General features: G+C 39.1%; 4 protein-coding genes across 6 annotated transcripts in view; 3 read left to right on the forward strand and 1 right to left on the reverse strand.

The window, feature by feature from the left end:
• The window catches only part of LOC133846155 (dnaJ protein homolog 1-like), a 140,085-nt gene extending 119,578 nt beyond the window's left edge, over positions 1-20,507 (forward strand). The window contains exons 1-2 of one of the 3 annotated variants that reach the window (XM_062280940.1): positions 19,778-19,868; positions 20,026-20,507. In XM_062280940.1, the coding sequence (XP_062136924.1) occupies positions 20,030-20,416 (387 nt within the window). In that variant the 5' untranslated portion in view covers positions 19,778-19,868; positions 20,026-20,029 and the 3' untranslated portion in view covers positions 20,417-20,507. The other 2 variants (XM_062280939.1, XM_062280941.1) reach the window with 2 other exon arrangements.
• LOC133846154 (large ribosomal subunit protein uL10) lies at positions 17,970-19,485 on the reverse strand. Its single transcript, XM_062280938.1, has 3 exons — positions 19,339-19,485; positions 19,120-19,212; positions 17,970-19,040 (listed from the first exon to the last, which is right to left on the reverse strand). Exons 2-3 carry the CDS (start codon positions 19,171-19,173, stop codon positions 18,141-18,143), a joined length of 954 nt encoding a protein of 317 aa, XP_062136922.1. The 5' UTR covers positions 19,174-19,212; positions 19,339-19,485; the 3' UTR covers positions 17,970-18,140.
• Positions 20,508-21,693: 1,186 nt separating the features above from the next.
• On the forward strand, positions 21,694-24,649 carry LOC133839990 (uncharacterized). Its single transcript, XM_062271642.1, has 3 exons — positions 21,694-21,826; positions 23,203-24,194; positions 24,584-24,649. The coding sequence occupies exons 1-3, from the start codon at positions 21,694-21,696 to the stop codon at positions 24,647-24,649; spliced, it is 1,191 nt and encodes a 396-aa protein (XP_062127626.1).
• Positions 24,650-24,873: 224 nt separating this feature from the next.
• On the forward strand, positions 24,874-27,436 carry LOC133839992 (uncharacterized). The gene is made up of 4 exons (XM_062271643.1): positions 24,874-25,193; positions 25,283-25,436; positions 26,574-27,268; positions 27,421-27,436. Exons 1-4 carry the CDS (start codon positions 24,874-24,876, stop codon positions 27,434-27,436), a joined length of 1,185 nt encoding a protein of 394 aa, XP_062127627.1.
• The last annotated feature ends 228 nt before the right edge of the window (positions 27,437-27,664 follow it).

The raw sequence follows: 27,664 nt of genomic DNA on the forward strand, positions 1-27,664 counted from the left end.
TTTGTATTCTTTTTGTATATTTCTGTATTCGTTTTTGACACATTTCTCATCACTCAGAAGTTTGATGACTTTTTTGTAGCATTCCCAACCACTGTGCTGCGTAATCAAATTGCTGAAAATGCGAATTGGAGGGCAGGACAGTCAGCAGCAACACACTCTGCATCTCTGCGAAGTTCGTGGACTCGTCATGTAGTATGTGCATAGAGAAAAGCAGCTTATAGCTTCGCATTTGAGTATCTGTATCTCAGCGTGTGTCTGTCTAGCTGCATGTGTCTGCCTGCGTGTGTGTGTGTGTGTGTGTGTGACTGCTGTGTATGTATGTGTGTTGAGTTTATTTAAGCAAGTCGAAAGTTTTAGCTTGCAAGATTTACCGTGTGCGCTGCCAGGCAAAAACTTCTTTTGCAGCGCCATTGACTTTTGTATTTGTTACAACTTTCGTAAGCATTTCACAACTCAACCCAAAAACTGCAACCTCTGAACTCTGCTCCTCCGCCTCCTCCCCCCTGTTCTCCCTTTAGAACTGTTTTCAAACTCCTTTTTAGCCAAGGCTAAGCTGCTCTTGTTTTCGCTGCGCTTGTAATTTGCCTGTGAAAAATATGAACTGAAACGCGCACGGATTTCTATGAGTAAACAAACAAAATCAACGCGCAAAAATATGAAGAATTTCTCTCTCCCTGCCATCCTGTGGGGAATAAGTATTAAAAAACTGCAGCTTTTGCCTTTTCTGGAAATAAAACTTTGAATACATTTTTCTATTGTGCAAAAGAAGTTCATCATTCATCAGATATTGCTTGATATCTCAGCTAAGTCCGAAGCTGTCTCCAATTTGATGGCGCATCTTGGATACCCATTTAAGTAAATCTGAAGAGTAAGTGCAAACAGTTCGTCAAACTTGTAGATACTTTTAGCTTGGCAAGCAAACTTATACATGAAATTCATTTCAAGGGTTAATTGCTTGAATTTCGGGCCAACGAAGCGAGAAGCGATGAAGGTGAAGGAGCACATCAACGGGGGAAGGGACAAGAGGGGAGCCTCATCATAATCATCAAGCTAATCATGTTATTACTTCGCAAGAGGCAATTAATTAATTTGAGCTATATAAACTCGTAGGTATTATGTATTATGCATGCGCCAGATATTCAGATATCCAACAAATGTATCTAAAAACACACGAGTGTCAAAGAGCAGCAGCAGCAGCAGCAGCAACAGCAGCAGCAAATGTGCTGAGTCAAGCTGTCAGTGGGTTTTGGCCATATTTGTTTTTATTATTATATGCATATGCTAACATTTAAACGCACACATAGGGAAAGGACTTAGGGGTTGCTGAAGAGAGAGAGAGAGAGAGAGCGAATAGAAGCTTGATGCTTTTAGTTGGTTTTGCATGGGCAAATAACTTTTGTATCTATGGGGGCCATCAACAAATGCAGCCAAGCCAGTGATGCCAAAAACTTTTCATTTAACACATGCACAAGCAGACAAACAAGATTTTTAGACAAGTTAAGCACTAAGCTCCCCCCTCCACCGGCCGCACATCCCTTTTGAGACCTCCACCCAAAAATAGCATTTGAAACCAATGCTCAATGACACAACCATAAACCAAACACAGCAAAGACATTTAAACAAATCAAGCAATGAAGCTAAAAGTCTCTCAAGCGTATCACATATATAGAGTTTGTCCCCTGTTCATCCTCCCACATCTAACCCCTTTTACAAACCCCCAAAAAAAAATAGACAGATAGGGGAAAGAGTTCGCTTCATTTAGCCCAAAAATTTGTAGCAAATTCGAAAACACAGCTTCAGGGCCAAAGCGTTGGAATGAAGAGTTTGGAGTTCGGAGTTGTCTTCCAGATGCGAGTTCTACTTTTCGCCTGTCTAAAGTGATGAATTTCAGTACTTGGCCTGCTGCATGTGATGAGTGTTTGCTTGTTTCCTCGTACTTTATTACTTCATATTAAAGCAGTTTAGATACGCTACACAATTGCGAGTCTAAGGCCTCGTACATCACGCAGTTACATAAGCATTTGTTAATTTGCATATGCCGAGCACACATTTATCTTTCGAGTCTAACAGTTGGTGCTAAATGTTAATGAGATTCACACAAAACTTTTTGTTCAAATGCAATGCCAACTTTCAACAGGCTTATAACATCACAAATATTGCTTTTAACAATAATAATCAATTTCAAAATAGTATCTTGAGCTACTTACACATATATATTTATTTATTGCTATTTTTGATAACGAATTTTAAACTAAATATACAATATGTGTTTTGTTTATATATGTTAAAATAGTAACGAATTTTGTGTTATTAAAGATATGTACATACAATATTTGTACTTAATATATGATTCCTTCTTTAATAATTCATCTATAGTTCTTTTCCAGCCTAGACAATATTTTACAATTACTGTAAAGTCAAAAATTGTAAATAATTCTCTGGCGAAAATGTCGCGTGCGACACTATCTAAAGTGAAAAACATATATAGCGATTAATCTTATATCTCTTTGTTTTGTACTTTATATATATCAAAGAATGATTTCGGAATTATTTTTCTGCTTTAAAATAATTGCAAAAAAATAACGAATTTATATATTTTATGGTAAAACAAAAAAAGTTCCTAAAATCTTAATCTAAAAATATAGAGCTAATCCGCGACAAATTCCGCAAGAGAATTACGCATATGTAGTTTACAATCACAAATCTTAAAAAGCTTAAATTGTCTGTAAAAAAAAATGAAATGTTTTTTTTATCAATAACTAATACGTAGCTAAAATTATAGGAGTTCAAAAGCTCATTAATAAATTTTGTTGAGGCAACAAAAGAATTCATTCGAATGATATTTGAAAAACTTTCTATAAATAGCATAAAATACTAGTGAAATTGATTACGAAAAAATATTTCAAAGCTTACCAAATGTATAATTTGAGAACCTGTATATAAAAACTTGATACAACGAAAGTTCCCTTATTTCTCTGTTCTATGCTGGAGTTTTTAGTGTAATTTCTTTAGCCTCTTTTATTTCACTGCAATTAATTAGTTGTTCATTAACCGCAACAACAATATGCCAAACTATTACTGAAATTAGACATTGTAAACAATAGCTTTTGTTCCATCGATTTTTGCCTTAACTTGTTTTCCCAATTACTTGCCCATTTGCAGCACATAATTTCGTTGCAGCTAGCAGAAGACTGAGCAAACCATTTGTATCACTAAACGCACTATTTATTTATGCGTTCAGTGTTAAAATAGTTATGACCCAATGGCAGCAGGATGTGTCGAGACGAGTCGAGTCTGTTTCGTAGTATTCCCAGTTGGCTTGGTTTTTGTTAGGTCTGTCTTATTACTGCGACAAAATTAAATTCTACACATTAATTTGTGTAAGTGGAAACATTTTACATGACATTTAAACTTGCGCTGCGGTCCTCGACTCACGCGTGCCCTTTGACGCTGCATTCGGTTGGGTTACCCACACACCTTCCCCTTCTCCTCACACAGGATCTTCCTTGTGTCCTTGTGTCTGTCTGTCTGGTGGTTTGAGCAACCACCGAATACCAGCGAAAGACACACGCACAGCGCTCTGCACTTTGTCTGGTGAGGCGGAATTGGAATATGCGCGTGCAGTTTTCACTTTGTGCTTATTTTCTCGATGTTAGTTTTTTTGGTGGTGGTCGCCTTCGTGTGTATTCCCTGTGAACTAAAGCTCCAAAAACTTTGCTGCAATGTAAGTGGTCTCCAGAGAGCAAGTGAGAGAGAGAATGGCAGATGGCAGAGAAGAAGGTAGAAGGCAGAAGGCAGGAGGAATATATCGTGGTATGCGGTCGTGTAGTCAACTTCAACTTCACTTAAAATCCTTTTTGCCGTTACGTTTCGATGCATATGAGGTTTTGTTTAGAGACGACCTCCCCATTCCCATCCCCATCCCCATCCCCTTCCCCTGCTGCCTTCTTGCCAGAAGTCGATGCAGTGAGGCAGGCAGCTTATTTATAATTTAAATTTGCCAAAAGTTTGCAGGTTGCATTCAAATTTTCCGCTGCCGCTGTCGAGTGGGTGAACTTTACTTTTATGCAAATGACACTGCAAAACACCAACACACACACACACACACACACACACTTGCACACAGTCTCGGTTTCGGTGTCATTCACAAAGTTTCCACTCTGGCTCTGCATATTACGCATACGCACCGTGGTGTTGTTAGCATCACAGCCGCCACTCTGTCTGTCTTTACCCTTCTGCTGCAATGTGAGCTATAGTCTAGGTAGCAGTCATTATGGCTTATGATTATGGCTATTAGTGCGAGTTAGCTAAGCTTAGACCAGCCTGTGCCACAGTCCACAGTTCGCTTAGTTTGTGGATGGAACGGGGGATTTTATAGCCAGCAATTTGCCTCATCGCCACCGTCTGTGGTCAAGTGAGGTTACGAGTTGTCCGTCGGGTGTGTTGGGCTGCCTGCTTCTTGCCGCTACTCCGTGTGGATTACCTTGGCAACATCAAGATATCCATATTAGCCAGATTCTGTGGCTCGCCGGCTTGCAGCTTAATTCGAGTTAAGCATTGAGAAATAACTTGGTTTTACTCAGATTTCATTTGCATCTTCTTAATGCCTGAATAGTCTTTGCCTTGATTGCGGAATTTAGACATCGCCTTTATATTGTACATGTAACTTATGTATAATATATGAAATAAGTATTAAAAGAACTAAAAGGAATCTATGAAATAAACATAAATATATAAAAACAAATTTAAAGATTACTTGATCTACAAACACATTTTGCAAGACATTTTAATAGACAATATTACAATAAGAATATTACACACCCAATAAACTTAATGGCCTGAAATATCAAACTGAAGATTTCTAAGATCAGATAAGCAATCTAAAGTAAATAACACCAAGGAAAAAGTTGTTCATACTATATTTAAAATCATTTAAAGTGATTATATCTACATATATCTTTTGTTGAAAATAACTGCTTCTAATTAAATTGCACCAAATATTATCTTTTTGCGAAGTGAAAGAATTATTTTCAATCTATGGGTATTGTTTTTTTATAAATTAGTCTAAAGTACGTTAAAATATTAAAAATACTCAAAAATAAAATATAACCAAAAAGGTTTCCTTGCCAATCTGTGATTTGTTTATCAAGTACAATACATTTCAAATTTCAAATAATAATAATAATTTGTAATATTTTAACACTTAATTATTTGCTAAATTCAAACAGTTTTCAATTTAATGAAACTGCGTTTTTCCAATCAACTTATTTTCTTGATTTCAAACTGAACGCAAAGTTGTTGCAACTGATTAAAAGTCTATCTCTCGGAAAGTTATTTTTTCTCATCTCTAAGTCTGCAGCTCTCTCTCTCTCTCTCTTTCTCTCTATTTTTATTTTCTTTCCTTTCTCTTTTCTCTGATACTCGGCAGTTAACTCAACCCTCCCCCCACTTTTAGCTATGCCGCAAATGCGCTTATCACAAGCTTTTGCTGATTGCCTGAGCATCATAGCCGCAAAACCTTAGCACCAAAATAAATACATTTTTAAGAGCTTTATCAAATGGCAGCCTAACTGGGACAGCAACTGAGGCAGAGGCGACAGTTGGTAAACTTCAACCAATAAAAATTAAAATATTTAAGCAAAGCGTAAAGATGCAAAGCCCTGCAGTAAAGAAAGATACATGGCCGAAAGGAGAAAAAAGGTATCTGAGGTGGTTTGCTGTTGTTGCTGTTGCTGCTGCTGTTGCTGTTGGCGCTGCTGTGGTGGTTGTTTGGTTGCCGTTGTAGCAGATTAAAAATTCCACACAACCTGAGAGTGGGCGATGGTTCGGGAATGAAACTGGGCTTGGGGGTTGAGGGCTCCAAAAAGTATCATTGCAAAGTTTTGTTCGCTTTTCATTCTTCTTTTTCTGCTGCATGCGAGATGCTGCTCTAGCTGCTGCTGCTGCTGTTGCTGCGGTAAAAATGCCTGCGAGGCAAGGACCTCGACTCAATGTTGTCTCTCCGCAAATGTCTCTATGTGTGTGTGTGTGTGAGTGAGTGTGTTTGCTAAGTATTTTCTCAGTTAATTATGCAAAGATATACGCTTAAAATTTTGCAATATTACGTGCATATTTCAAATACTCAACGTAAATTCTCGTTCTCTCTCTTTCTCTCTCTCCCACTCTCTACATCTTGTCTCTCGCTCTGCGAAAGAAAGCTGTAAAAATGCCTCAAGGATACAGCTGGGGAAATGGGAGCTGGTTGCAAAGGTTATATGCCCCTTGTACGTGTGGGTTAAGGCTTACCTTGTCACAACCTTGGCCCGAGGTCGCTTCTGGCCCAGAAGTTCTGGGTTCGCTACAACACCAACCCATCCACACACACACACACAGTCACACGCACACTCGCACACACACACACACGCCGCATAGCTTGGCAGCTGCCGCACTGCTTTTTTAATTGCTCGTTTGCCTTGCAATCATCGTACGCCGTAAATGTTGCCGTTTATTGTTACGGCTGCTCCACGGCATCATATGCTTGCTGTCCCACTCACACACACACACACACACACACATACTCTGTCACGTTGCAAGCCAACGAAATATGGCCAAGAGTTTCAGCTCTAATTAAAGCAATGCGATTTTAATGGAATTAGCAAACGTCCTTAGACATCCTTCTCAATCTTCAGTCGGCTTACAAATTATAATAGAAGATAAATGTCAAGCGACTGCTTAATTGGATTTCATTTAAGTCGAAAATCAATTTGTCTATCGGCTCAAATATGCCTACAAAAAATGGCTTGTGTATTTTACGTTCAAGTTTTTGAGCAGAAAAATGTTTTGAAGAGCTTTGCTGTTTTTTCTAGAATCTTAGTCGCAATTCATTTAAAATTCTACTTAAATATGCTTATGCGATTCGCCTGCGATTCGCTTGCGATTCGGTTGCGATTCGCCTGCGATTCGCCTGCGATTCGGTTGCGATTCGCATGCGATTCGGTTGCGATTCGCATGCGATTCGGTTGCGATTCGCCTGCGATTCGGTTGCGATTCGCCTGCGATTCGGTTGCGATTCGCCTGCGATTCGGTTGCGATTCGCATGCGATTCGGTTGCGATTCGACTGCGATTCGGTTGCGATTCAATTATTATATTCAAATATTTTAAAAATATAACATAACATTAATCGAAGTATTGAATCGCATGCGAATCGTAGTCGAATCGCAACCGAATCGCTTGCGATTCCCAAGCGAATCGCAGGCGAATCGCAACCGAATCGCAGGCGAATCGCAAGCGAATCGCAACCGAATCGCAAGCGAATCGCAGGCGAAACGCAACCGAATCGCAACCGAATCGCAAGCGAATCGCAACCGAATCGCATGCGAATCGCAACCGAATCGCAAGCGAATCGCAACCGAATCGCAACCGAATCGCAACCGAATCGCAAGCGAATCGCAACCGAATCGCATGCGAATCGCAACCGAATCGCAAGCGAATCGCAGGCGAAACGCAACCGAATCGCAACCGAATCGCAAGCGAATCGCAACCGAATCGCATGCGAATCGCAACCGAATCGCAAGCGAATCGCAACCGAATCGCAAGCGAATCGCAGGCGAAACGCAACCGAATCGCAAGCGAATCGCAGGCGAAACGCAACCGAATCGCAACCGAATCGCAAGCGAATCGCAACCGAATCGCATGCGAATCGCAACCGAATCGCAAGCGAATCGCGGGGCGAGAACATGTCTGAAAACACAACTTATGTTATATTTTTTAAATATTTGAATATAATAATTGAAGCATTATTAAATAACTAAGGTTTGAACTTTTTTTCAAAAATCATTGAAATAATAATGCGAATAAATCGCAGGCGAATCGCGAGCGAATAAATCGCCCCGCGATTAATGTTATGTTATATTTTTAAAATATTTGAATATAATAATTGAAGTATTGAATCGCATGCGAATCGCAGTCGAATCGCAGGCGAATAGCAAGCGAATCGCAAGCGAATCGCAACCGAATCGCAACCGAATCGCAAGCGAATCGCAACCGAATCGCATGCGAATCGCAACCGAATCGCAAGCGAATCGCGGGGCGAGAACATGTCTGAAAACACAACTTATGTTATATTTTTTAAATATTTGAATATAATAAGTTGTGTTTTCAGACATTTTCTCGCCCCGCGATTCGCTTGCGATTCGCTTGCGATTCGGTTGCGATTCGCTTGCGATTCGCCTGCGATTCGCCTGCGATTGTTAGATGAAAAAAGTTCAAACCTTAGTTATTTAATAATACTTCAATTATTATATTCAAATATTTAAAAAATATAACATAAGTTGTGTTTTCAGACATTCCACAACTTATGTTATATTTTTTAAATATTTGAATATAATAATTGAAGCATTATTAAATAACTAAGGTTTGAACTTTTTTTCAAAAATCATTTAAATAATAATGCGAATAAATCGCAGGCGAATCGCGAGCGAATAAATCGCCCCGCGATTAATGTTATGTTATATTTTTAAAATATTTGAATATAATAATTGAAGTATTGAATCGCATGCGAATCGCAGTCGAATCGCAGGCGAATAGCAAGCGAATCGCAGGCGATTCCCATGCGAATCGCAGGCGAATCGCAACCGAATCGCAGGCGAATCGCAAGCGAATCGCAGGCGAATCGCAACCGAATCGCAGGCGAATCGCAGGCGAATCGCAGTCGAATCGCAGTCGAATCGCAACCGAATCGCAAGCGAATCGCAGGCGATTCCCATGCGAATCGCAGGCGATTCCCATGCGAATCGCAACCGAATCGCATGCGAATCGCAACCGAATCGCAACCGAATCGCAGGCGAATCGCAACCGAATCGCAGGCGAATCGCAACCGAATCGCAACCGAATCGCATGCGAATCGCAACCGAATCGCATGCGAATCGCAACCGAATCGCAGACGAATCGCAGGCGAATCGCAACCGAATCGCTTGCGATTCGCATGGGAATCGCAACCGAATCGCAACCGAATCGCAAGCGAATCGCAACCGAATCGCAAGCGAATCGCAACCGAATCGCAAGCGAATCGCAACCGAATCGCAAGCGAATCGCAGGCAAATCGCAACCGAATCGCAAGCGAATCGCAGGCGAAACGCAACCGAATCGCAACCGAATCGCAAGCGAATCGCAACCGAATCGCAGGCGAATCGCAACCGAATCGCAACCGAATCGCAAGCGAATCGCAACCGAATCGCAAGCGAATCGCAACCGAATCGCAAGCGAATCGCAACCGAATCGCAAGCGAATCGCAACCGAATCGCAACCGAATCGCAGGCGAATCGCAACCGAATCGCAGGCGAATCGCGGGGCGAGAACATGTCTGCAAACACAACTTATGTTATATTTTTTAAATATTTGAATATAATAATTGAAGCGATTCGCCTGCGATTCGCTTGCGATTCGGTTGCGATTCGCCTGTGATTCGGTTGCGATTTGCCTGCGATTCGGTTGCGATTCGGTTATGATTCGCATGCGATTCGCATGCTAGAAAATGTCTGAAAACACAACTTATGTTATATTTTTTAAATATTTGAATATAATAATTGAAGCATTATTAAATAACTAAGGTTTGAACTTTTTTTCAAAAATCATTTAAATAATAATGCGAATAAATCGCAGGCGAATCGCGAGCGAATAAATCGCCCCGCGATTAACGTTATGTTATATTTTTAAACGATTTGAATATAATAATTGAATCGAATCGCAACCGAATCGCAAGCGAATCGCAACCGAATCGCAACCGAATCGCAGGCGAATCGCAGGCGAATCGCAACCGAATCGCAAGCGAATCGCAACCGAATCGCAACCGAATCGCAGGCGAATCGCAAGCGAATCGCAACCGAATCGCAACCGAATCGCAACCGAATCGCAGGCGAATCGCAACCGAATCGCAACCGAATCGCAAGCGAATCGCAGGCGAATCGCAAGCGAATCGCAGGCGAATCGCAACCGAATCGCAGGCGAATCGCAACCGAATCGCAAGCGAATCGCAACCGAATCGCAACCGAATCGCAGGCGAATCGCAAGCGAATCGCAACCGAATCGCAACCGAATCGCAACCGAATCGCAGGCGAATCGCAACCGAATCGCAACCGAATCGCAAGCGAATCGCAGGCGAATCGCAAGCGAATCGCAGGCGAATCGCAACCGAATCGCAAGCGAATCGCAACCGAATCGCAAGCGAATCGCAGGCGAATCACAGGCGAATCGCAACCGAATCGCAGGCGAATCGCAACCGAATCGCATGCGAATCGCAACCGAATCGCAGGCGAATCGCAACCGAATCGCAAGCGAATCGCAGGCGAATCGCAAACGAATCGCAGGCGAATCGGAGGCAAATCGCAAGCGAATCGCAACCGAATCGCGGGGCGAGAAAATGTCTGAAAACACAACTTATGTTATATTTTTTAAATATTTGAATATAATAATTGAAGTATTATTAAATAACTAAGGTTTGAACTTTTTTCCAAAATCGCAACCGAATCGCAAGCGAATCGCATGAGAATCGCAGGCGAATCGCAACCGAATCGCAACCGAATCGCAACCGAATCGCAACCGAATCGCGGGGCGAGAAAATGTCTGAAAACACAACTTATGTTATATTTTTTAAATATTTGAATATAATAATTGAAGCATTATTAAATAACTAAGGTTTGAACTTTTTTTCCAAAATCATTTAAATAATAATGCGAATAAATCGCAGGCGAATCGCGAGCGAATAAATCGCCCCGCGATTAATGTTATGTTATATTTTTAAAATATTTGAATATAATAATTGAAGTATTGAATCGCATGCGAATCGCAGTCGAATCGCAACCGAATCGCAAGCGAATCGCAGGCGATTCCCATGCGAATCGCAACCGAATCGCATGCGAATCGCAACCGAATCGCAGGCGAATCGCAACCGAATCGCAGGCGAATCGCAACCGAATCGCATGCGAATCGCAACCGAATCGCAAGCGAATCGCGGGGCGAGAAAATGTCTGAAAACACAACTTATTATATTCAAATATTTAAAAAAAAAAACATAAGTTGTGTTTTCAGACATTTTCTCGCCCCGCGATTCGCTTGCGATTCGGTTGCGATTCGCCTGCGATTCGCTTGCGATTCGCCTGCGATTCGCATGGGAATCGCCTGCGATTCGCTTGCTATTCGCCTGCGATTCGACTGCGATTCGCATGCGATTCAATACTTCAATTATTATATTCAAATATTTTAAAAATATAACATAACATTAATCGCGGGGCGATTTATTCGCTCGCGATTCGCCTGCGATTTATTCGCATTATTATTTCAATGATTTTTGAGAAAAAGTTCAAACCTTAGTTATTTAATAATGCTTCAATTATTATATTCAAATATTTAAAAAATATAACATAAGTTGTGTTTTCAGACATGTTCTCGCCCCGCGATTCGCTTGCGATTCGGTTGCGATTCGCATGCGATTCGGTTGCGATTCGGTTGCGATTCGGTTGCGATTCGCATGCGATTCGGTTGCGTTTCGCCTGCGATTCGCTTGCGATTCGGTTGCGATTCGCCTGCGATTCGCTTGCGATTCGGTTGCGATTCGCTTGCTATTCGCCTGCGATTCGCCTGCGATTCGGTTGCGATTTTGAAAAAAAGTTCAAACCTTAGTTATTTAATAATACTTCAATTATTATATTCAAATATTTAAAAAATATAACATAAGTTGTGTTTTCAGACATTCGCAACCGAATCGCAAGCGAATCGCAACCGAATCGCAAGCGAATCGCAACCGAATCGCAACCGAATCGCAACCGAATCGCAACCGAATCGCAACCGAATCGCGGGGCGAGAAAATGTCTGAAAACACAACTTATGTTATATTTTTAAATATTTGAATATAATAAGTTGTGTTTTCAGACATTTTCTCGCCCCGCGATTCGCTTGCGATTCGCTTGCGATTCGGTTGCGATTCGGTTGCGATTCGCTTGCGATTCGCCTGCGATTCGGTTGCGATTTTGAAAAAAAGTTCAAACCTTAGTTATTTAATAATACTTCAATTATTATATTCAAATATTTAAAAAATATAACATAAGTTGTGTTTTCAGACATTCGCAACCGAATCGCAAGCGAATCGCAACCGAATCGCAAGCGAATCGCAGGCGAATCGGAGGCAAATCGCAACCGAATCGCAACCGAATCGCGGGGCGAGAAAATGTCTGAAAACACAACTTATGTTATATTTTTTAAATATTTGAATATAATAAGTTGTGTTTGCAGACATGTTCTCGCCCCGCGATTCGCATGCGATTCGGTTGCGATTCGCTTGCGATTCGGTTGCGTTTCGCCTGCGATTCGCTTGCGATTCGGTTGCGATTCGCCTGCGATTCGCTTGCGATTCGGTTGCGATTCGCTTGCGATTCGGTTGCGATTCGCTTGCGATTCGCTTGCGATTCGCTTGCGATTCGGTTGCGATTCGCCTGCGATTCGGTTGCGATTCGCTTGCGATTCGGTTGCGATTCGGTTGCGTTTCGCCTGCGATTCGCTTGCGATTCGGTTGCGATTCGCCTGCGATTCGCTTGCGATTCGGTTGCGATTCGCTTGCGATTCGGTTGCGATTCCCATGCGAATCGCAAGCGATTCGGTTGCGATTCGCCTGCGATTCGGTTGCGATTCGCATGCGATTCGGTTGCGATTCGCATGCGATTCGGTTGCGATTCGGTTGCGATTCGCCTGCGATTCGGTTGCGATTCGCCTGCGATTCGCATGCGATTCGGTTGCGATTCGCATGGGAATCGCCTGCGATTCGCTTGCGATTCGGTTGCGACACAACCTATGTTATATTTTTTAAATATTTGAATATAATAATTGAAGCATTATTAAATAACTAAGGTTTGAACTTTTTTCAAAAATCATTTAAATAATAATGCGAATAAATCGCAGGCGAATCGCGAGCGAATAAATCGCCCCGCGATTAATGTTATGTTATATTTTTAAAATATTTGAATATAATAATTGAAGTATTGAATCGCATGCGAATCGCAGTCGAATCGCAGGCGAATAGCAAGCGAATCGCAGGCGATTCCCATGCGAATCGCAGGCGAATCGCAACCGAATCGCAGGCGAATCGCAAGCGAATCGCAGGCGAATCGCAACCGAATCGCAAGCGAATCGCGGGGCGAGAAAATGTCTGAAAACACAACTTATGTTATATTTTTTAAATATTTGAATATAATAATTGAAGCATTATTAAATAACTAAGGTTTGAACTTTTGCGATTCGCCTGCGATTCGCCTGCGATTCGCTTGCGATTCGGTTAAACAAAATCTTAGCTGTTTTTTAGATTCATTCAATATACATATGAATCATGTTTATTAAAAATAAAGATATTTAAGTTTTCAAGCGAAGGTTTTGGTGCTTAAATATTTCTAACAAGATTAGTTTATAACCATGATAATTCAATTTAAATTTGACTTAAAAAAAACATACATTTTCTTAAACATTTGTAAATACTTTTAAGATATTTTGTTACATTTGAAAAATCTCCAGTTGCTATCTTTACATATAGCTATTTGTTAATATAAAAGTGATAATACAATTTAATAATTTTCAAAAACCTTTTAAAATTTTCCGGAATACAACTTTTCTTGAACCAAATAACTTTTGCATATTTTATTTATATTTTATCAAATAAAAAAACAGCTTGAATCAAATATACTAAATAAATGACTTTCAATATATTTTGTACATGCTTTTCGGCATTTTGATAATTAAGATCTGCAGTTTTTAAAATTGACTCAAATGTGTTAAGCAAAATTTAATAATTAAGATTTGTTGTATTTCCAGATTGTAAATTTTACATGTAATTAAATGTTAAAAGAAATAAAAGAAATTGTTGAATTAACATAAACAGACTCTGTTTTCTATTTTTTATTGGCTTGTTTCAAATTCTTCGCTTAAATAGAAATAGTGGCTTAAACTTTGTGCCAAGAATTTATTAATTAACTTTCCATTTGCATGCAGTAAACGAAATAAAAGTTACGTTCAACTCTAATGCAGCATCTGAAAATTGTATATTCTGAATTTCACCTCAGTAGTCGACCACACCCACCCCCACTCCACCGATTGTACCGCCCTTGTCATGCTCAAATGCCGGAGGGAAAATAAAACTTGCAAAATGCAAAAACAAAAGCTCAACTTGAACAGCACCAGTGAGGTAGATGGATGGAGTGACTGAGTTGGAAACAGGGCGAAGAAAAGGGGAAAGAGGGGCGATGGGGAAAGTGCAACTTGCGTTAGCAGCTGCAGCGCCATGCGATGATAACTGAAAATCTATTTTCTAACTGACTGACATCCAATATATTTGAATGTAAAGCAAAAGGGGGGAAAACACACACACATAGAGAGAGAAAATCATATAAATAAAAATATGGTAAGCAATTTGTGTTGCAATGCTGAGGCCATGTGATGCTCATGCTCACCTTGCCACGCCCAATTTAGTTTTGTCACATCAAAATATTTGCTATTCCATCCCCGAACTGCAGATGGAGGTTGGAGGTTGGAGGATGGAGGACGCTTGTGGGCGCTTACCGCGTATAATTTATCTATGCATATGTTTTGAGTTGAGTTGCCATCAGCAGTGAGGCAGCATCGAGCATTCAGCATCCAGCATCCAGCGAACACGAGAAGGTCCGCATAAATCACAAACCCCTCCTCAATTCAGTCACAGCCACACAACATTTTCCCAGCTCAGCTCTCGCACACACACAAACATACCCACACACACAGTTTCACACCCCTTTCGTGTAACGGCAGTTTTCGCCCTCGCACATCACGTAAAAATCCAAAAGCAATTGCCGTCAATTTATTTTCACGTGCCTATTAAAAGAACGGGATTAGAATGGGATCCGCATTTGGGGTTTTCTTTTTCCACATTCATCGTTTGCGGATACAATACTGCTCAGTTCTGGAGATCTTGTTTATGCCACAAAGCATAAATACGATGTATCTGATGTCATCAAGGTAATATTTTAAGACTTATGTGACAAACTGACACACGAATTCACCTATTCAATGAATCACTTCATTTTCATTTATCTTTTTGAAGAAGAAAAGATAGTTTTTCTTCGAAATTTAAGTTTTTCTTTTTTATATAGTACGTATTCTGCGAACCAATTGCATTTAGGCACAACCCAAAGTGAGGCAATGAAATAAAATATAAGTACTTCAAATGAAATTAAAAATCGTACTTAACTTAAGAAAACATTAGCAATCTAACATTTTATGAAAATAAGACTCAATACTAGAGACAGTAATACTATATTTTGAACATTGAAAGAAAAATTATAATTTTAATTCTTAATGAGAAAATATTTTGCTAGTTTTCTATATCACACTAAAATAAAATGAGCCTTATAATTTTGTAATGAATTAATTCCGCAGAATACTAATAAACTCAATTATTTAATTTATTACTATTATACGTTAAACATTAATTTAACAATGCATTGATCTCCTTATCCTCTGATATTACATTGTTATTTTTGTAAATTGTAAATTATCCCTTTGCAGTGTTCAAATAATTCATTAATTATCTTGATATGACTTGTTTAAATACACCCAACAAATTGGCAGTGATGGCTGATTAAATTTTAGAGATATAAAAAAAATATATTTACGAAAATGATTTTTTTTTTTTTTAATTAATGCCAACCTCTAATACTTTTATAAATATTTGATTTACAAATATAAAAAAAATCATTAAAGTCTTAAATTATTAAATTCAGCATTTCCTTTAAAAACTAAGCATTTTGCATTGGCCTTGGCTGATGGCGCTGTGAAAGAATATAGGATGCAAATGGGCAAATGCCCCAGTCTTTTTTGGCCAGGCTAAATCTCAGCTGAACGCAAATAATTTGATAGCGTTGGCGGGTCGAAGAACGGAAGACAAAACATGCATAACAGCAGCATCATCGTTATATCGATGGCATTCACATGTTTGGCACACAAACGAAATGCCAAAGCAACAAAAATATGCATACAAATCCATCTATGCGTATTGATAGCCAAAAACCAAACCAAACCAAATCTCGACCAGACCCAGACCCAGACTAGACCGAAAGCGAAGTGAAGGTGGCGGCGAGTCCTAAACTCAAATCTGATGACTGCTCCACATTTTGTTGTGCATGACAAACATTGTGTGTGTGTGTGACTTTATGTCAGTGTGTGTGTGTGTGCGTGTGTGTGTCTGCTATCGAATATTGTCTATATGGGTATCTGGACTATAGTCTCTGACTCTGGAAATCTGGATGCTGTTTGTTCGTCCGTTCGTGGCGTCCCAATCAATTGTCCAAATGTCCAAACTTCATTTGTTATTCGCATCACAAAAATTGAAGCAAATCATTTTGCCAATCGCATTTTGATTTCGAATGTCACTGACAGTGCTGTTATTAGATGGGTGACTTTAGCACCCACCACTCATTCACCACCCACCATCAACTATCCCATTCTGCCATCCACAATTTATGTTAATTTTTGTGTATTTGCCGCCAGCAGCGCTTGAAATTATGCAATGCCTTTATTAATTTATGACAAACCAAATGGTTAGTCGTGCTAGAGAGGAGATCACGTGATAAATGCGAATAAATATCGCACACAATGTGCACAAGTGCATCACAACTATGTTTCTAACACAACATTTAAAGGAGTGAATATGTAAGTACAATCGATTTTGTATTTCTATAATGTAAGCAATACAATAAAAACATTAATTCCTAAACTATTGACATCTAATATTATATGTATGTATTTTATTTTTAGTGCTACTGATCTCCTGACATTTTTTTAGGAGAAGCTTACACATTTTTTTTTATAAATAGCTTAGAAAACAATGACATAAAAATAACATTTTCAAAACCAAATAAAAATGGACTTAAAATGAAATAGTTTTCATAGTAAAAACTACTTTCATTAAAATGAAAAGAATGTATTCTGTTGGAAAGTAAGTATTACTTTTAAAATTTTTGAATTGTAAGGAGCCACTTTATCTTTAATTATCAAAATTGTATAACATTATTGTTTTTTAAAGCTAGATTTTAGAGAAAAATGGAAGAAAATTAAACAAACTGGAGGGTTATACGTTTTCTAGAGCATAGATCGCACACAGTCACGCTTTGTCCGACTTCTGACTACGATGTAACTAGTGAGTGGTTAGTGCCATGTAGGGAGGCAAACTACGGCAGCCCTATTGGGAAGTGTGTCGTGAGTATGCCCTTGGTGTCGGCTATTTATGCAGTGTTTAACTTGGCCCAGAGCGTTTACTAGATGAGGGGGCGTGGCATTTCCATTTTAACGCGCCAGCCGCGTAACTCATTTTCACCCCAGACGAATAAGCGAAAAGTGCAAGCAAACAGAAAATACGAAATACAACAAAAAAGAAAAAAAAAAGGAAAAAATAAAAATAAATAAAAGGGAAATAAAGTTTCTTTTGCTGCCACTTGGCACATTCTTAATTTCTTGCGTATTTTGTCAAGACAAATTGAATTTTTATGAGCGCAGCAGTCGCGTCGTCGTTTCTTTGCTGTTGCAAAGAAAATCGCAAAAAGGCGTCGCGAGACGGCAGCGGCAACGAAACGAGCGAAAACTTTAAACTTTTCTCATCTTGTGAAATTCATTTTATCACAAGTAATTACTTTGTAAATATATGGGGTGGCAGACAATGCAGCAGACATCGTCGTCGTCGTAGCATTGTACGTGGATTGCACACGCAGGCAACATCAGCCTTTTGGCCATTTGAAGAGGGCAATAAAATTGCCGGCTACACATAAAAAAAAACCTTAAAGACATTACAGCATGCAACAAGGAAACCGAGTTCGAAAATACTTTTTAAATTGCAAACGAAGCCACTTGCTATGAAACTTTTGTATTGCAACAATGTTGCTAAGCAAATGTTGCCAGATAGTAAATAAATAAAAGCAAACATATATCAAGTTTACATAATCTTTATTGTTGTTGTTATTCAATGCACAGTGGGACGGATACAACTTGCCATTGGGTTTGTCAAACCGCGACAATAATTTGCATTATCCGCTGTACAATAAAATTTGTCGTAAACATTGAAAATTGTAGCGCAAAGTGCCCAGAGAAAAGTGCTGCTTTAATCGAACAGACCAAAGCCCATGTCGTCATCCTCCTCTTCCTCTTCGGACTCGACCTTCTTGGCCTCCTCCTTCTTCTCGGCAGCACCAGCGCCGGCAGCTGGAGCCGAAGCGGCAGCAGCAGCAGCAAACTTGCTGGGATCCTTGATGTACTCCTTGATGGTGGTGGCTTCCTTGAATTCCACTTCGGTGGTGGCGGCAATAGCCAACAAATTCTTGAAACCGTTGGCAATGCTGTGTGGTGCCGATGCAATGGTTGGGTAACCCACCGACAAACACACGGCAGCCAAGTTGGCAACACCTTGCTGGAACTTGGCACGCAAATCCTCGGGCTTGATGTCCAGAATTTCGGGCGAGAAGATCGAACCCGAATCGTACACCTGGCTGACGAGCAGACCGTACGAGAAGGGCGAAATGTTCAACATGTTGAGCAGAGTTGCCTCGGAGGCACCAACTTTGTCGCCAGGCTTCAAGATGGGCACATCGTTGATGATTTCAATGGTACCCTTGGAAATCTTGGTGGGGATGGACAGAGCCTGGAAGAAACTGGTCTTCTCGGGACCTAGACCAGTGTTCTGGGCTGGGATGATGACGTGCAGTGGGGCAATAGCGCCGGGACGTGCGGGGGCACGCACCTTAGACTCGAGCAGCTTATCGCGCACCTCAGCCAAATCGCCCTTGGTGAACACAAAGCCCACATTGCCCTTAATGTGGGGCAACAGTTTCTCCAACTGTGGGTTGTTCTCCAAATGACCACGAATTGCCTTACGCATCATCGTGTTCTTGCCCATCAGGACAACAGCCAGGCCACGCAGGCTGGTACGAATGTTCTGCATTTGCTTGGAGCCCACATTGTCGGCGCCCACAATGAAACATTTTGGATACTCATCGAAGAGTTCCTAAAAAAAAAAGGAAAGTATGTTTAGTGCCACCTCTTCACACTTTTCCAAAACTAAGCATGTGTTTTAGACCACTTACCACAACTTTGATGAAGTATTGAGCCTTCCATGCTGCTTTGTTCTCCCTAACCATTTTGTAGTAGTATTAGGGACTCGGTTTCGAATTTAAGAACTGCAAAATATAGTTCAATTTCATTAGTTGCATGTACACTTCTATAATGCAATTGCATTTTTATTATTTGTAACTCAAGCATCAGGCGGATGATGAATATTTTTAAAGATTTTAAAAACGCCTTACCAAAACACAAACTATACGCGGTGGTGACTTGGACCAAATGGACGAGTTGTCATTTTCGCGAGGGCAATATCGATATATATCTAACGCTATGCGATATTGTTATCGATATTTTGATACTCATACTTTGGCAAATAACATTAGCAAATTGTTTTTATTTTTAAACATTTGAATATTACCAAAATTTTCAATTTAAATAGTAGTGTAATTATAGGAATATAACATTTTGCATAACGAAGTAAATATATGCAATTAATATCAGTGTTGTGAAGTGCTCATAATGTGGCAACTCCATAGTTGTCGGCTGTTCAACATGTTGATAGCATAGATACAAGCAATATGTAAAAAATATATTCATTTTAAAGAAAATAATTAAAAATTTAAATAGCATTTCATATTATCTAATTACTGCTTGCATTCTCCTTAACAGCAGTCTAATATTAAATCATCGATATTTGTAATCATATATATTGAAATTACCTTTAAAAGTAGACCCATCGATAAAATAACCAATGTTTCTCCGCCTCTAATTAGTACGTAGCGATAAATGTTTGGGTTTTAGCTATGTTATTGTTTGTTGTGAAATACATTAAATTTGTTTTTAGTCAATAAACTTCAACGTGAATTTTATTTAAGTAATAAGTCCAACTTTTGTTAACCAACTATCTGATCTCTTTTGAATCTCGACAGTACAATGGGCAAAAACTACTACGAAATACTTGGTATAACCAAGACTGCAACAAACGATGAAATCAAAAAAGCATATAAACGAATGGCTCTTAAATATCATCCAGACAAAAACGATCATCCTCAGGCTGCAGAGGCTTTCCAGGAGGTTGCTGCTGCATTCGAGATACTATCAAATAAAGAGAAACGTGAGATATATGACAACTATGGAGAGGAAGGCTTAAAATCGAATGGCAGCGACCAACCGAATTATGGCCAAACTTCATCAGATATGTTGCCGTTTATGTGCGCCGTTGGTGGAACAGTTTTATTTGCATTTGCTGCATTTAAGACGTTCCAGTTTTTTACAAAGAAAAAGGACAATGGGGACGACAATGATTCGTCTTCGGAGTAATAATATTTATCGAATAGAATACTCTACATTTTGTAAATACGAATAGTGATGATTTGTTACGAAGAACAATAAAATGTGATTTCTTGCTTAACTAATCAGCTGTTTCTTGTAACAATCGATATTATAAATTTGAAAGCTTCGAATTAAAACTAATGCCAAAATGTAAAGTTTCGATACTTGCATCGTTAACAATATCGTTTTAATGTAACAGAATGTTAGCTCATATGATAATTAATAGACAGAATAAACAGCAATAGAAGATAAAATCTTCCTTCTTAAACGTTTTTTTTTTTGGCATGTTGAGATTTAAGTAAATTTCAAAATGAAATAGTCTTGTTGCCTATTGATAATATACACGTACATATATTTTTCAAAAAAACAACAAATGTACGAAAGCGCACTAATTCCATCATCAAGCTATATACATATTAACTAATTGGATTTGTAGTGATCAGTGAACGGCTTTGGGTGAATGAAAAACATTTATACGCGCTCAACAGCCGAATAATCACACTATTCGGATCAACCGATCAAACTTGCATGCGCTCACATTTTCGTTGTTGATTTTAAATTCACTCTGGTGCGTGGAGCATATTCATTAGTTGCATCGCATATTACATATGTATGTATGTAGGTATGTATGTATCAGATAGCTGCAACGATCACAATTTTTTCAATCATACCCGATCATTGACTCGGATTTTTTGTATGCAACAATCAGTTTGAATCAGTAAGCAGAGCAATCAAATCAATTGTACGAACTGTTCGTTTTGTGCACAAAGATCGATCGAACAATTTTGTTGCGATCAACTTTTTGAGTTGTGACCGGTTTGAGCGAGGCTGATCGAACCGCATCGGATCATACTCATTGCAGGTCTCTGGTATGTACATATATGTTTGAGCAGCAGCCCACTATATGTTGCTGGCCCTACACCACTTTTTTTTTAATACAATCGATAACGTTTAGTGCAATATCGATATTCTATACGTAGCACGTACCGATTTATTTGTGTGCATGTAGAATGTCAGGTGATAAGCGGTAATTCCCCTGAATCAAATGTTATAAATAAACAATTCCGCGTGATCTTCGGTTAGTGCAAAACGTATCGCATCGAGAAACGTTGTAATTGATTAGTAAAATGGACAATCATAATTATAACCAGGATCGTCGTCTCGTTGGAAGGAACAGAAATAGCGGAAGTCAAAGTGACGAACTCTCTAGAATGTTCAGAGAAAGTGCCAATAATCACAGAGATATTGCAAGAGTGTATTCTTTGATGGCTGACGGGGCCAGAAATGATTCTGAGCTGGTGTCAACCGCTTGTGTTATTGGCGGCGGTATCATTTTGGGAGCTCATATCTTCAAGGAATTGGCTGAAGTATTTAACGAAGCTAACAACGAGTCGAGACGTAACACATAAATATCAGAAGCCATGTGAACATGAATATTTGTATCTACTAGTATATCTAGTATATGAAAATAATAATGTTAAATAAAGTTTTCTGAAGGGCACATATGCCTATTGTATTGCATTTTATAAAATTAGTTTACTTTATTACAATTTTGTTATGCAGATATATTGTACATTGTATGCATAACCTCAAGTAAAAAAATTGTGAAATTGAAGAGAGGGGATTATCAATTTTTCTGTGACACCAAAATTATCGAATTTAATATGGTATAAATGCATATATGGGTAATCGTTACGCCAAATAAAAATTGGGATACATATATCGATATATTAAAAAACTTTCGGCACTAGGTAAAAAAAATCGAAAGTGTTTAACCTTATCATTCCCAAACGCGAATATCAAATGTGGTGGATCACATAATTTGAATATCAGAATTTAGTATCCTTGACCATGGATAATCACGATCCCTATGTAATCCTGGGCATTAGGAGGGACGCTACAAATGAAGAAATTGCAGATGCTTACCGTGAACTTTTAAGCATATGTTTTGGCAGAGATGTTAGCCAGTTCAGGCGAATCGTAAGAGCCTATTTACAGCTATGTGGCATGGGACCGGATGACGCATGGAGTTCTCCTACTTCCATACTCACCAATTCTTTTAGATGGTTTCGCTCAAATCGACTTAGAATCATCTGCTTTATTGGAGGATCCGTCTTATTTGGAGTCATCGCATATAAAGCCTTCCAGCTAAGTAAAATTACACAAAGTCTCACATTGACGGACTTGGAGAATTCCTCATCGCAATTAACAAAAGCACCTATCACCATCATTTTAGAAGCTTGGCAGTGGTCAGAGAAAACAACAACTTCAGTCGCGCAATGGATTCAAAACAGAAATGGAGTCGGAGAATCACGCGCATCAATCCCCTCCCATTGTTTATTAACGGGCTCCTCTCTAACAGCATTTATTAACAAGTATAGAGATGGACAATCTTCCAAAGCGATTGTTTCCACATCTACTACAGGAGCTTGGCAGTGGTCAGAGAAAACAACAACTTCAGTCTCGCAATGGATTATAGAAAACCCACCGTTCCAAAACGGAGATGAAGTCGCCGAATCACGCGCATCAATCCCCTCCCATTGTTTAGTAACGGGGTCTTCTAACAGCATTGGTTAACAAGTATGGAGAGGGACAATCTTCCAATGCGATTGCTTCCACATCTACTATAGGAGCTTGGCAGTGGTCAGAGAAAACAACAACTTCAGTCCCGCAAAGGATTATAGAAAACCCACCGTTCCAAAACGGAGATGAAGTCGGCGAATCACGCGCATCAATCCCCTCCCATTGTTTAGTAACGGGGTCTTCTCTAACAGCATTGGTTAACAAGTATGAAGACGGACAATCTTCCAATGCGATTGCTTCCACACTTACTACAGATGGACAATCATCCAACGGGATCGGTACCACTGTCAGTTCCATTTCTAGTTCTACCTTCGGAGTCTGTTCGAAAGTATTAAAATGGACAGCTGAATCTGTAGGATCAGCTTGGAAATGGAGTGTGGACAAAGTTACATCTAATATTGGAGATGAACAATCCTCCAATGAGACCAGTTCCACTGTCAGCTCCACTACCACTTCTACTTTGGGAGCCTGTTCGAAAGCACTTAAATGGGGTGTGGAATCTGTAGGATCAGCTTGGAAATGGACTGTGGACAAAGTAACATCTCCTACTGAAGATGGACAATCCTCCAATGAGATCAGTTCCACTGTCAGCTCCACTACCACTTCTACTTTGGGAGCCTGTTCGAAAGCACTTAAATGGGGTGTGGAATCTGTAGGATCAGCTTGGAAATGGACTGTGGGCAAAGTAACATCTACTACTGGAGATGAACAATCCTCAAACGAGATCGGTACCACTGTCAGTTCCATTTCTAGTTCCACCTTCGGAGTCTGTTCGAAAGCACTAAAATGGACAGCTGAATCTGTAGGATCAGCTTGGAAATGGAGTGTGGACAAAGTTACATCTAATATTGGAGATGAACAATCCTCCAATGAGACCAGTTCCACTGTCAGCTCCACTACCACTTCTACTTTGGGAGCCTGTTCGAAAGCACTTAAATGGGGTGTGGAATCTGTAGGATCAGCTTGGAAATGGAGTGTGGACAAAGTAACATCTCCTACTGAAGATGGACAATCCTCCAATGGGGGCAGTTCCACTGCCAGTTCAATTTCTAATTTCACTTTGGGAGCATGTTCGAAAGCTCTGAAATGGACAGAGGGATCGGTAGGAGCAGCCTGGCAATGGACGACTGGAAAGATTTCATCTCAAAGCAGTGAGTCCACACCAGCAGCAGATGCCACATCGGTAGGTGTCTTATCAAAAATTTGGAAATGGGCATCGGGCAGAAACTAAAAATGTATGTGGTTATTACAAAACAATTAACAAATATAAGAAAGTACATACTATTACGTTATTTGCATCATAATACATAAGTATGTATGTATGTATATATGAGTGTTTTCACCAAAGTTGCATCAGGCGAACAGTTGTTTAAGCTGGAAGAAGAATGTCAAAGGCAATGAAACTTAACTGAAAATGGGCAATAGTCTTGGCGAATTTCAATTTCAATTTTTTTCTTAAAATTGCAAAACAATTTAAAGTAATTTTATGAATCCAAAATTTGCAATTAAAATAATCAATAATAATTCGATAAGCATATAAAAATATTATCGAACATACGGCCGCACTTTCAGAATCATTGTCGCATGATCAATGATGCGGCTGGATTAGCCATCCCTCTTACAGACAGCCACTTTTAGAATAAAGCGTCGGAATTTTGTTCTTAACTGAAATTTCTAACAAGCAGCCCATGTTATGAGTTTAAACAGCATATTACCATAAAGTGATATATCGATATTTCCGATGAACAACAATCTCCCGAGCTGTTTGCATAACATCGATATCCATAGTGTAATCGATGTTTTTCAGATCACATTTAGGGGGATTTTACTTTATACTGAACAGAGCTTATTACTACATCACGATGGACAAGAATTTCGAGGATTACTATGGCATTTTGAGGATAGATCAAAACGCATCGAATGCTGTCATTCGAAAAGCTTATCTTGATCTTGTAATGAAGCATCATCCGGACAAGAATCTGGGTCAAACTGCAAAACAACTGGAATTCTGTAAGAGAATTATTAAAGCATATCAAGTGTTATCGGATCCCATGCAGCGTAAGGAGTACGATCGAAATTACCAAGACAGAAAGAAGCGACAACAGACGAACGCTAGTCAGCAAGGAAGAGGCAACAAGGAGTCGCATGGAAGCAATAGCCAAAAAAATGGTCATTTTTTCAGGTAATCAGGAAAAGAAGAAATACGAACACCGTCCCAAAAGCGAACACAAGAAGGAGAATAATCATAATGGACATTCGTCATACAATCAGGAGAGAAGTCATCAACAAAATACTGGTCAACAAAGAAGACCCAATAGCGAACAGAAAGAAAAGCCTAAGCCACATTATAATCATAATGCACATTCTTCTGGTAAACAAGGAAGGCATGACTGGCGTCGTCAAGATGAACGGGATCGAAACCAGAGTAACTTTAAAAATCGAGACCATGCATATTATCAGGAGAGTTGGCAGGAGGATTATGATTTGTATGAAATGCTTGGCTTACGGAATAATGCTACGCAAAATTATATTCAAAACGCTTATTTCAATTTAACACAGAGGTTTAGTCAAGAGAATGCAAATCCAGCAACAACGAAGATTTACGCTAAGATTCTAAAAGCATACATAATTCTTTCAGACCCGGAATTGCGTAATAATTATGATGGACGAAGTAACAATCGTAATCAGGTCGCTAGAACCTATGGAACATTTGCTTTCCTAGATGATGAACTCTTTGATGGCACAAATTCTGATGCATCGACATGCGTGAAAGGTATCTCTGTTGGTTGTATAGGATGTGGGTTAGCCCTTTACGTAGTTCTTAAATGGGTGGGTAAAGCTTTGGTATTCACGCTTACTCACTTGGTAAAATGTATGTGTTCTGGGTGTCGTGGAAACCAAAATACTCATTGATAAATTAATTTTGCAAATTTTCATAATTTCAATAAAAAATATTGACGGTGATTAGAACATAAATTACAGAATATTGGAATTACCACAATAATTATCGAAAAATCAGATTAGCTATAGCCATAAATGAAATTCAATGAAAACATAATATTTTCTGTATGTGACTGTATTCGACTTAGTGCTGATAAAAGATGCTTGTCATGCGTAGCTTAAAATGGAAGAACTAACATACATAAGAATTTATGTACATACATATGTATACAGTCTTCCCATACGAAAGTTTTTGATTTTTGTGTTTTTTAATTAAATACAATAACTATTCGAAATCATTGTATAAAATAAGAATACTCATATATGTAACTATTTTAAGAATTTTATTAATTTAAATATTTTATATGTTCATTCTTTTGATATTTTTATATTTAGTATGCTTTGTTAGCACTTGATAAAATAAATTGATTATTAGTCACTCTATAACATATATACATATGTATGGAACAATACATAAGAATATCTAGAAATCACTATGAATATCGATAGACCAAAGAATATCATATTATCCTGCAAGACTTATTGTATAGAAATTTTTTGTTCTTCGGCAAAACAGATCGATAATTGCCCAGCTGTTTCAACAACATCGATATTTTTGCAGCTTACATATGAGGGAGTTCCCTTGATACTTTGCAGTCCACAAATACTGCTGCGTCTATACTATTTCATCACGATGGACAAGAATTTCGAGGATTACTATGACATTTTGGGGGTAGATTCAAAAGCAACGAATGCTACCATTCGAAAAGCTTTTCAAATTCTTATAAAGAAGAATCATCCGGATAAGAATCCGCGTCAAACCGCAAGTGCTCTGGACTCTTGCAAGAGAATTATTAAAGCATATAAAGTATTGTCGGATCCCTTGCAGCGTAAGGAGTACGATCGAAATTATCAAGACAGAAAGAAACGACAACAGTCGAACGGTAATCAACAAGGAAGAGGCAACAAGGAGTCGCATGGAAGCAATAGCCAAAAAAATGGTCATTCTTCAGGTAATCAGGAAAAGAAGAAATACGAACACCGTCCCAAAAGCGAACACAAGAAGGAGAATAATCATAATGGACATTCGTCAACCAATCAGGAGAGAAGTCATCAACAAAATACTGGTCAACAAAGAAGACCCAATAGCGAACAGAAAGAAAAGCCTAAGCCACATTATAATCATAATGCACATTCTTCTGGTAATCAAGGAAGGCATGACTGGCGTCGTCAAGATGAACGGGATCGAAACCAGAGTAACTTTAAAAATCGAGACCATGCATATTATCAGGAGAGTTGGCAGGAGGATTATGATTTGTATGAAATGCTTGGCTTACGGAATAATGCTACGCAAAATGATGTTCAAAACGCTTATTTCAATTTAACACAGAGGTTTAGTCAAGAGAATGCAAATCCAGCAACAACAAAGATTTACGCTAAGATTCTAAAAGCATACATTATTCTTTCAGACCCGGAATTGCGTAATAATTATGACAGGCAAAGGAATAAACGCAATCAGTTTACTAACACCTATAGAAACATAAGGATCATCTGTCGGTATTTTTGTTACGGACTTGGTATTTGTATGACGTACATTTGGAGGTATCCCATTGGAAGGTTACTTGAAGATGTTTTCAATACCTGCCTTGGAATCGTAAATCTAACGTATACTGTTTTCTCATCAGTGATTTTCATATTTTATAGTGCGACACG

The sequence above is a fragment of the Drosophila sulfurigaster genome, chromosome 3 (assembly GCF_023558435.1).
Source record: "Drosophila sulfurigaster albostrigata strain 15112-1811.04 chromosome 3, ASM2355843v2, whole genome shotgun sequence".
Taxonomy (NCBI): Eukaryota; Metazoa; Arthropoda; class Insecta; order Diptera; family Drosophilidae; genus Drosophila; species Drosophila sulfurigaster.